This window comes from Amblyomma americanum, chromosome 1 (assembly GCF_052857255.1).
Source record: "Amblyomma americanum isolate KBUSLIRL-KWMA chromosome 1, ASM5285725v1, whole genome shotgun sequence".
NCBI classification, from domain to species: Eukaryota; Metazoa; Arthropoda; class Arachnida; order Ixodida; family Ixodidae; genus Amblyomma; species Amblyomma americanum.
In genome coordinates, this window is record NC_135497.1 from 404,223,162 (window position 1) to 404,233,810 (window position 10,649).

General features: G+C 49.2%; 1 protein-coding gene across 1 annotated transcript in view; it reads right to left on the bottom strand.

Annotated features, from left to right (window-relative positions):
* Nucleotides 1-10,649, bottom strand: part of LOC144123983 (uncharacterized) — a 76,988-nt gene that overhangs the window by 18,714 nt on the left and 47,625 nt on the right. The window contains exon 4 of the mRNA XM_077656678.1: nucleotides 7,204-7,261. Within this exon, the coding sequence (XP_077512804.1) occupies nucleotides 7,204-7,261 (58 nt within the window). The remainder of the gene's footprint in view (nucleotides 1-7,203; nucleotides 7,262-10,649) is intronic.

The window sequence follows — 10,649 nt, forward strand, 5'->3', positions numbered from 1 at the left end:
CCCTTTCACCATTGAACACGAACACGAATTGAACACGAGGCACAGATCGGAAGAGTCACCGCACATTCGGAGGTCCGCTGCTACTTCGCCCGAAGCTGTACGTCCATCCAAACACAGGCACTAGTCAGTCACGGTTAATTTCGGGAAGGCACTGTTCCCTTCTTGCCCGGTTGTCTGACCTCCGTCAGGAAACAAAGGGAAGGTCATCTCCCCCTTCCTGAAGAGCGTGGGAAAGATTTCGCAGGAAGGTTCCCAACAAATCTTTTTTCGTGGGGTCCTCGTGGGGTCAAATGACCTGTCGAAATTGCTGCTACCGCGTGGTTATCCCGGTCGATTGAATCTTCACTTTGATCTGCAGCTGGTGTGCATCCCGTTCATAACACAATGTAGACCTTAAACATCTGTAATATTGTGGTAATGAAATCATTTTTCTGGAATTATAGCCTTTCTATATGGGCCATTAGACTTGCAGTAATATCATGACTGACTAGTTTATCATTCAGTGGAAACGCACATGCTGAATTATCAGCAACTTAATGCTAATTGCACAAACTTGGATGATACTTCGTCTAATACTGCTGCTGTGTACTCAAACATCTAATTTGGTGTTTTTCTCCGCAGGCTATGTTGACAACCTCTTGCTGAATGTTGTCGAAAGTTGCGAGGGCTCCTCCTACAAGGAAAGCTTTCTGAGCAGTGAGCCACTAACTCTACACTACATGACAAGCCACTAGGACAGGCCCGAAAAGCAAGACCTCATTTCTACCAGACATTCCCGATTTTCAAAAACACTTCCAGACCCACTCTCACTGCCTGTCCTACCATCGGCATCATCATCGTGAGCAACACCTCTGAGCACAACGTGGCAGAGTCCTCCAGTCTGGCCCACAGAGAAAGCACTCGACCATTTAATATCTTGGCAACATTCACCCTGCCCTGTGCTTGGACGCTACATAGACTATATCACTGCCATCTTGCTGGTCTCGCACTCCTATGCCTGTGCTCCAAGCTACCCCCTCTCCAATTACGGTATGCCTTTGTGGAAGGTGATCCATATTTATTGGAGGTCCCAGCAGCCGCGGCTGGTGAGCCGGCGGAGCGGGCTGTCAACGTTGCTGGCCAGGCCGGTTGCCAAATGTGTTCTGTTCTGCGCGAGCCAGGTCGCGCTCCCAGCTTCGTCTTCATCAGCGCTGCTGGTCATGCCAGCGCCGCTACAGGTGCTTCTCCCCCAGTGCGATGCGCGATGAAAGAAAAAATAAATACGGTATCTACAAGTTTCTTCATGCCAGTGAAGTTCGTGTCAGAGTTCGTGATGGTCGCCGGCAGGAGAAACGAGCTCGGGCTGACGAGCCTGGCTGCTTCGCAAAGGGCGAGGAGAGCCAAAAGATGAGAATGATGACGGAATGAACAGGCTGGAAAAATCGAATTGGAGGCGGGCTAGGCGTGTTTCAGTCGTAAGGTCTACTGGTGGGGCCGCCAGTTGGGTTTAAGTTGGCCAGGAAATGTCCATACACGAAATGCAGCCACGTGGGCATTTACAGGAAGGATGCAATGTTCGCTGGCCCAGTCGGTGCGGACGAAGGTATGGCGTGGGGAATCCACAGCTATAGAAATAAAGACGATGCCTTGGCTGCTGGTGACAGCGAAACGACGGCGCACGACACTGGGCTGGAAAACTGCTGTGTGGGGCTCAGGCTGCCATTTAGGGAAGAGGACGAAGCAGTCGACGGGGTGGGCCGGCTGTCTGCAAAAGCGAGCCCACTGTGGCATTGGACCACTTGCCGGGAACAGAGGGCACAAGTCCGTGACGTAGAGGTCGGAATGGGAAGGAAGAAGTGGTGCTGAGTTCATTGGCGGTGGTGGATGGGGCACGCTGTAATGTGTCGCAAGCATGGCACCACGTTCAGTGTCTGTCTCGTCTGTCGCGAAGGCACAGTCACTGGTGAAGGCGTCAGGTGGGCAGGAATCCGAGGCAGGCGGTTCGGGTGGCGTGTTATGCGCAACAAGGCTCTGGTGTAGCGTGCATGCGTGCCTCACGACAGGAAGGACAGATGGGCTCACTGTGGTTAGGCATGAGGTAGCAGGCGAACAGGCGACTAGAAGCGAGTTGGGGCTCGGGTTGAGAAAGAGGTCTTCTGGTGATGGTCCGAGGGCAGGCGCCACGGTTGGCAAGCAGGGCTGGGCAGGAGGCATTGTGGGATGGGAGCTCGCATGTGGATAGCCGTCCATAAGAGACGGTGGAGCAAACTTGGAAGAGACCGGGGTGGGGAGCAGCTCCGATGTAGTAGCTGGCAGAGGGAAAACCGAAGCAGCTATAGGGTGGGGGATTCGGCCAGTCGTCGCAAGTTATGTGGCGGCACTGCTTCTGAGCCCGGAACAGCAGCGCAGAGTCGGTGGGAGCTCCAAACCAAAATACGCCGTCAGGCCGTTCTTGAAGTCGGCGTAAATGTCGGGGCCAAGAGGCGGCAACCGCAGCTTTGCCAGCAGGCTGGATGGGAGTTCGCGGCTGGCATGCTGATAGCGCAGCAGCTCGCTGGACACGTTGTTGATGTGAAAGTGCGAGTCCAGCAGCACCAGCCACAAAACGGGGTCCCTGGCATAAAACTCAGGCAGGCCAAGCAGCCGAGGAAGGAGCGCTGATACAGCTGGAAGAGCTCACCGTATGTGATGGCAGGCTCGTACATGGTGGCGAGAAGAAGCTGCCGAAAACCGGGCGCGAAGAACGGGCATGCAGCGGCAAGGCCAAGCGGAGGTACAGGAAGGGCAAGAGAGCAGAGCCGGTGGGGGAGGCGTTGCGTGCACCTTCCAAATTTATTGGATGGTACCGTTAGCCGCGGCTGGTGAGCCGGCAGAGCAGGCTGTCGACGTTGCTGGCCAAGTCGGTTGCTGAATGTGTTCTCTTCTGCGCGAGCCAGGTCGCACTCCCAGCTTCATCAGCGCCGCTGGCGATGCCAGCCCCGCTACACCTTCAGTGATTCCAGCTGCGCAGAGTGAAGCTGTCCAATGTGTATCAAGCCCAGCGCATCCACCTTTTCAGCTGACCTGTGCTGTTATCCTCAACTGTGCGAACTCTGAGAACCTTTTCCCCTGGAGCCATCATTGCCCACTATACGCTCGCTACAGGTGAATTGTGGGGTCTGACGTCCCAAAAAAACTCGACTACTGTCAAATCTAGAATAGGAATAAGTGCACTGATTTTGGAATTGGTTGTTTTTATTTTGTTTTTTGTGCTTGATTTATCACATTGTATTGCATTGCCTTTTTCTTTTTGCAAGTTATTTTGCAACAAAGAGTTTATTTTTATTCTTTTCTTATTGCTTCTTTTCAATTCTGCAGTAACCTGACTGTAAACGTTTTTCACGTGTGTATACAATTTATCCCTGCCCTGCAAAAGCCTCCGCTATGAGGCTATCAACGTGTTGTAAATAAATGGATTAAAATGAGGAAGGGTCGCGGATAAATTTCTGCCAACTAGGGTTCCTTAACATGCACTGACATCGCACAGTTCATAGGTGTTCGCATTTTACCTCCATCAATATGTGGCCAACAAGGACAGGATCCCACCCGCATACCCGGGTCAGCAGCTGAGTGGCGTAACCACTGAGTCGCCAGAAAGGCTGAAGATGTTCTTTTTTCACTTGATGTGCACAGGAAGGTCCGAATGTTTACAATATTGTCAAAGCTAAGTTCCAAGCCCATTTGATACCACATGTCTGCGAATGTGATCTACGAGAGGGCACAATGCAATATGAGGAAGAAAGCTCAGCAAACCGGTGGAGACTTTCATAACAGCACTGCCCAGATTGGCAGATACATGCAGACACACATACAGAAGACAGAGTGAGAAACTCCAGGTTGATGCTAAGCTCACCCTGCAGGGTGCTATCATTTTCTAGCGTGTCCCACTCCTGGGATACCTACGAATGTACTGAAGCTCTTCATCTGCTCACTTTAGCATCATTTTCGGTTGCATCCTGAGCGGCCTGTTGCAGAAGCTGGTGCGTAGTGATTAGCTGGGCCCCAGCAGTGGCGACACTAAGAGTGATGAAGAATCTTAAAGGTATCCATGGCTAGGCACCAGATGATGTGATATCCAACGGGACAATAAATAAGGTAGTTTCCTAGAATACAAGTTAAGAATTGAAGTCAAAATACCACTTTTGTGTAAGCAGCGCACACCACCAAAACTGAAGAAAAATTGCAGTCCTGTTGCCCACTAGTAAACTGGCGGCCACCACAGTGGCGCTGTGGTTATGGCGCTCGGCTGCTGGCCCGAAAGACGCGGGTTCGATCCCGGCCGCGGCGGTCAAATTTCGATGGAGGCGAAATTCTAGAGGCCCGTATACTGTGCGATGTCAGTGCACGTTAAAGAACCCCAGGTGGTCGAATTTTTTGAAGCTCTTCACTATGGCATCCCTCATAGCCTGAGTCTCTTTGGGACGTTAAACCCCATAAACCAGTAAACTGGCATGACGGCCAATATAAGAACCCTATCTATTGCATAATTGGTTCAGGTAAAAATATTTAGTGGGAGATAGAACCTGCAATGCACAAATGATGATGACACGCAAAGGAAGGAGGAATGATGAGAGCAGATGTTAAAAAAACCCCGAGATGCCTACTGTGTTCTTTCTTAATAAAAACTCACAGCTACCATAGATCTCATTACTGCACCCATGGAAAGCAGCCCAGTTGCTGCTACCCTTTGACCACTTGTGTCCTCGTGACATCCAAAATCTACTCAATGTTGTCCTAGCAGGCACGAGTTGCACTTTGTGCTGCATGTTGTGATCCTACTACATGGTGAGAAAAAAAAGTGACGTATGCACGATACTGCCTACCCAGATAAAGCCATGCACAAAACATTAAACGCATAAAGCACATGTATACGTAGGCCCTAAAAAGGCCTATATAACTTGTTGCTGCCTCGCCGAAGCAATGCCTCCTGTCAACATTATCAAAACAGTTGACGATTGTCGCCGCTGCTTAAGCGAATGGCAGTTCTTGCAGCAGTGTTTCTTCCTGAATACTCATTTGCCTTCACGTCGGTTTTCTAGGAACACAAAAGAAAAAAAAATCAACGTATGAATCTCGCCCTGTGTCGCCGGTAGCTCAACGACACATAAAATGACACATCGAGAGGTTAAAGAAGCAGAGATGGGGGCAGTCCTGTTCATCACTGGATCCTCACAAGCCTCTATCGCGAATTTGGCATGTTGTTAGAAGTCTGTGTTCACTCCTGCAAGAAAGGCACCCTTTCAGTGCCCTAGCTCTTTATCAAAGCCACACTGAAGCAGAGCCACGAAACACAAAAAGTGCTTGTAGAAATCTACAAGTCATCTATACCAAGACGTTTTGACGCCTACAAGAAGCATCAGCAAGCTTTTATATAGCCATCCGATATCTTGAAGACCTCCTGTAGCCTAGGCTAATGCAATGTTATCTGTCAACTAGAAGAGGCTCACTGTGACATCTTGTTGTAGACTTCTGTGCAAGACCATTTTAACTATCAAGAAGTTTTTGTGCTCTTTTATAGCTGTGCTGATATAATCCTAAAACATCTTGTAAACATCTATGCAATGTACTTTTTAGCTGTATAGTAGCGCTTTTGTAGTTCAAGAAGTTCATCAACCAGTGGGCCCAGGAAACTGTTCAAGGATGCAGGCTTCTGACTTCCATGGTGGCACGCAACCAAGAATACGCTGCTGTCAGGTATGCTGTCCACCCTCACTAATATTGGCCAGAACTGGATTTGCGAGCATTTGCTCAGTGGAAGGCCATCAATAAAAAACATGAAATCTAAGCTTTCGGGCAGCACAGATAAATCTAACTTTGTAAAAATGCAGTTCGTCCTGTTAGAAATACCAAAGTACTTATAGCAACCATCTTGAGAGCCCTCAACTTGAGCCAAACACGGTGTCTTAAGAAGTGTTCGGGCATCAGCTGCAGAGCCTGAAAAACATGCATGCGTTTTCAATGTCTTCAGTAGGGAGGGCAATGTTGTTTTCGTAATATTATGCTTACATTCCCAAGCCCTCAGCTGAACAGCTACTTCGTCTGCTGAGTTTGCATCTATTTTGGCAGGCTGATCACTGATGCTATCAGAGCTCTCACTGTCACCTTTCCGGAGCATTAGAAAAGAACCTGGCCTTCCTTCATCCGGTTCGCCTTGCTTATGAGCAGCACTCGGTTCCTCTTTTATGTCCAGTGATCCGGTATCTACTTCGTTGTTGCCTCCAGAGGATCTCACAGTCATTACTTCACATCCGAATGCAGCAGTATCCATGACTGATAGTGCCGCACTCGTGTCCTTCCCTTCCGGTTTGGCAAAGCAAGGCTGAATGGCAGCATTAAGTCTACGGTACCTATGGGTCTGGGTTACAGCATGAATACTTTCTTTTTCTTTCCATAGCGTTTATACTGTTGGGCAATTGTCAGCCAAATGAAAAATAAAATAAAGATCTGCAGCCTCAAAATGAGCCTACACTCCTGCAGTTATACCAGTAGATCACCAGTGGATATGGCAATTTAAGGCACCACTATATGCTAAAAAGAGGGGGAATCCACGCGTGACATGAAGCGCGATTTCACCCTCGATCTTTAGTGTGTACGTGGACCTGTGTCCAGTGAGAGCAAATAGATCTCACTAGTGCCTGTCTTGGGTTAAACAGCAATGTCGTCACGCACGTGCACAAAACTCGCGCCCTGCAGAGCGCACGTGGCCGTCACGCTGCGCGCATAGAAACCTAAACTATACAGGGAATTTGCCAATTAATGGACGAAGCTCCACAATTATTTCAAGGACTAGCTAACGGTGTGACTAAAACAAAAGCCGTCTTCGAAGCTGCATGCTGAAACGCCGGTGGCTTGTTTGGCAATCGAAATGCTAGAACAAAGAGAACCGGAGCAAAACTCCGAGAAGAGAGGGGCAGGGTGAGGCAGCGAGTGAAAGAGGGTTATGGTTGAGGCCAACCAAGTGGGGGAGGACCGAGGGCGCGACCAATGCGCGACCGCGCTGTGATGAGAGCCGCCGCCAGGAGCAGCACGGGCTCGCGCGGTAAATTTGAGAGCTTTGAGGACGCAGGCCTCGCTTAACACAATAGCGTGTTTTTCATTTATTCAACGACCACAACTTCGAGATATTGCTTGTTTCGTTATTTATACGCGTAATTTTGAGCAAGTCCAAGGTTTCATACCACTTACCATCCAAATTCAATTTCCGAGCGCGCAGAGAGACGCGTCGAGCAGACGACGCACTCAGCTGCAAGGACAAAGATGGCCGCGAGCAGCGGATTTAGGACGAGGTATACGCTCAAATTAGGACAGAGGCTAAGCTGGAAGAGCTTTAAAAATCTTGACCACTATGTTCGAAGCGGAACTGAAAGGTGTAAAAGTGTTTTTGGTCATGATCATGAAAGCCTGATCCTTACAACCTGGCCACTGAGAAGGTGCCTGATAAGCATCACCTTGCATTTCAGTGCACTGAACTGGTGTAAAGTGGTTGTAACCGCGGATGGTTTCAATTCATATGCAGGGTTTTTCACATAACTTGAACCACGGATTAAAGCAAGCGGCGCACTAGAGCTGACTGAACCAACGACGTATTGTTTACCGCCGTGTGATGCTCCTGAAAATATTTATTAAATTGCGCATATTTAGCTAACTGCATACAATTATGGAAAAATTTTATTCACTTTAGGGTCATATGCATTTCATTCAGTTCTAGAGAGGGGGGTTAAGAAAAGCTATCGTTTTTTTGTGGCAACGCATCTCCTAGCTACATACGCCCATTTTTCTGATATTTAAAGGGCCACAGAAAGGGGTGTTCGAGCTCGGCTTTAAAATGCTTGCACTATATAGAGAACAGGCCACCGAGCGTCCATGCCGCACACGAGACCTCAGAAGCGAGCGGAAAATTTACAATACACTTTTAAAAAGTTCCCGCGTTCGCGCCTCGCGGCGAAGCGCGGTGCCGGGCTTTCGCACGAAAACCTGGCAGACAACGTCACGTCTTGCAAATGGCGTCAACAGCCGGGGGTTATCATTGGTTCACAGCGCCAAATTCTTTCGACGTCACGCACTTCCGCGGCCGCTCCGCGGCCGCCGCAGGCGGCGGATGTAGGGGAGGGGCCAAGTCAGTGGGGCCGGCGGAGGAGCGCCGCCGCTTTGGCATGCGAGAGGGGGAAAGGCGCGAAGTCGCGGAAGTTCAGATTTTGTCTGCATAGAACTCAGCTTCCACTAAACGCATTAAAATAATTCTTGCCGGGGGATAATTATGAACCGTCGTCTTTTAACATCAACAGACATATCACACCTTTATTGAGACCCCCTTTCTAGGTCCCTTTAAAGGCCCGCAGATTTGAATAAAAACCCGCGACAGCGCTCATGCACTACCGCAATCCAGCGCTACGAACCGTGTTTCGTACCAACGAAACGTGCGCGCTGACTGTGCCCACTTATAAGCGGCCGCCGCTCAGTTCGACGGGCTGCACAAATAGAGAAAACGGAGGCTTCCTTGAAATACTCGATTCCGCTGTTTTACCTTCCTTCTTTGTTTTGTCTGCGTGATGGCTCAAAAAAAGCTCCATCTGAATTACCTGTCGGTGGCCCACCTATCACTTGAAGCACACCACGGTGCGCGCTTTCCATGTTCCGGAAGAATGCGCTGACGCACTTTCAAGACTATGCTGAAAGCGGCGTCGGCTGTTCACTTTCGAGACGGTAAGCGCGCATGTTTTGTTCATTCAGAACGCGTTTGGGAGCGCCTCTGTACGGTACAGCAAGAGCGCTACCAGGCTTTTTTTGTTTACAATTAATGATCTCTCATTAAAAGCCGGAAAAAAGGACCACTTAAGATACGTTGAAAAAGACCATCGCTAAATTGTTACGAAACTTCCTATACAGCTTAGCGAAAAGCACGTGGCCTTAAAGTGACCAATAAAAATTTGGCATAATCGAGACTTCTTTTAAGAGGTTGTGTGTTTCCTGGGCTAGGTAGCGGAAGAATTGCAAAATGGTCGTGGGCACGACTCAGGCATCATCAAATTCGGAGGTTTTAGGACCACCTGCGCAAAACGAATATTACGATCTTTTCTTCACGATGCCTGAATTAGAAGCCCCTCTTGCCTCATGTAGGCATGCATCCATCTGCACCCGGTCCGATGACATTTCCCACTCAACTCTCTCACCTTGGTATGGATGGTCGATCTGCGCTGCATAATTACTACAAGGACACAATGGTTTCCGGTAACGTCCGAGAACACTAGAAGATCAGCCGCCTGGTTGCTCTTCTGAAGCCTGGAAAGCCTCCTTATGAGCTTGCCTCATATCGACCAGTTGCCCTTGCAAGCTGTGTTGGAAAAGTTATGGACCGAATGGTGTTGGCGAGGCTTGAGTTGTATCTAGGGAGCAAATCCCTTTACCCGGATTTAACCGGGTTCCGGCGAGGACGACCTTCAGTTGACAGCGTCATTCTACCTTGTTGCGACAGCAGAACTCAAAAAACGTCGCCGCAAACTCGAAGCGGCTGTCTTCTTCGACATCAAAAGGGCTTACAACGTGCTTCATGACGCCATTATTTATGCACTTGACGACTTGGGTGTTGGCGGCCGGCTCTGCCTGTGGATTGTGAGCTGCCTCAGCGGCCGCTCAATTCACATGTCTACGGCTGATGCAGAGCCCACTCATCAGGCCTACCACGGAGTTCCACAGAGAGGAGCCTTCAGACCAACATTATTTAATGTTGTGTTGAACTACCAGCTAACGTTCATATCAGTACATATCCTGATGACATCTGCATCTGGGCTTCTGGTTCCACACACCGACAAATGCATGCGAGATTGCAGCGAGCTGCGAACCTACAATGAGACACCTACAGCGCCAATAAGGCTTATTCTTAGCACCGGAAAAGTGTGCTGCTGTCGCATTCACGCGCAAATCTCTTTCCTGCTACCGATAACACTACACGGAGCGGAGACACATTATGTCTCCCACCACAGATTCTTGGGCATTATTACAGACCGTGGTCTGTACGTCTTGGATGAGGCGCATCAATATGCTAAAGCAAAGACCGACTAGTTTTTGCAGTGTCCCACGCTTAGCAGAAGGCATGAAATGGGGTCCAACTGAGCGCTGTTTACTAAGATTATACCAGAGTCTGTTCGTAGGCTACAATCAATACAGCGCCTCCCGTACAAATACACATCGCCCTTCACACCACATCGTCACCCTCTTTCTTCTCCTCCCCTTCACCAGTGCAGTGTGGCAGGCCACCTTTCTGCCTTCGTTTCAATAAATTTATGTCTCGTCGATTCAAGAGCCCGCGTCTCCATGCATTTAGGCTGGAAGACACGCCGGGCATAACCACCGCGCTGTTTGCATTTCTTTCTATCGCGACAGTACACTGCATTGTAGGTTCAAAGCAACAGCTAACGGACAGCGATATTTTTTTTCTCGCAGCGCAAACAGTGGATCAGGTCCACTCCGTGGAGCAGATTATTGACGAAAACAGAGTCACCGACACAGCAAGGTGTGTAGCACGTAAATGACATTATCATTTACGATGTGGAATTTAAGGTACATACTGTTTTATGGCACGATAATTTTCGCAATATACTTTTGTTGGACAACTGAGCAGTTGAGAGCACGCA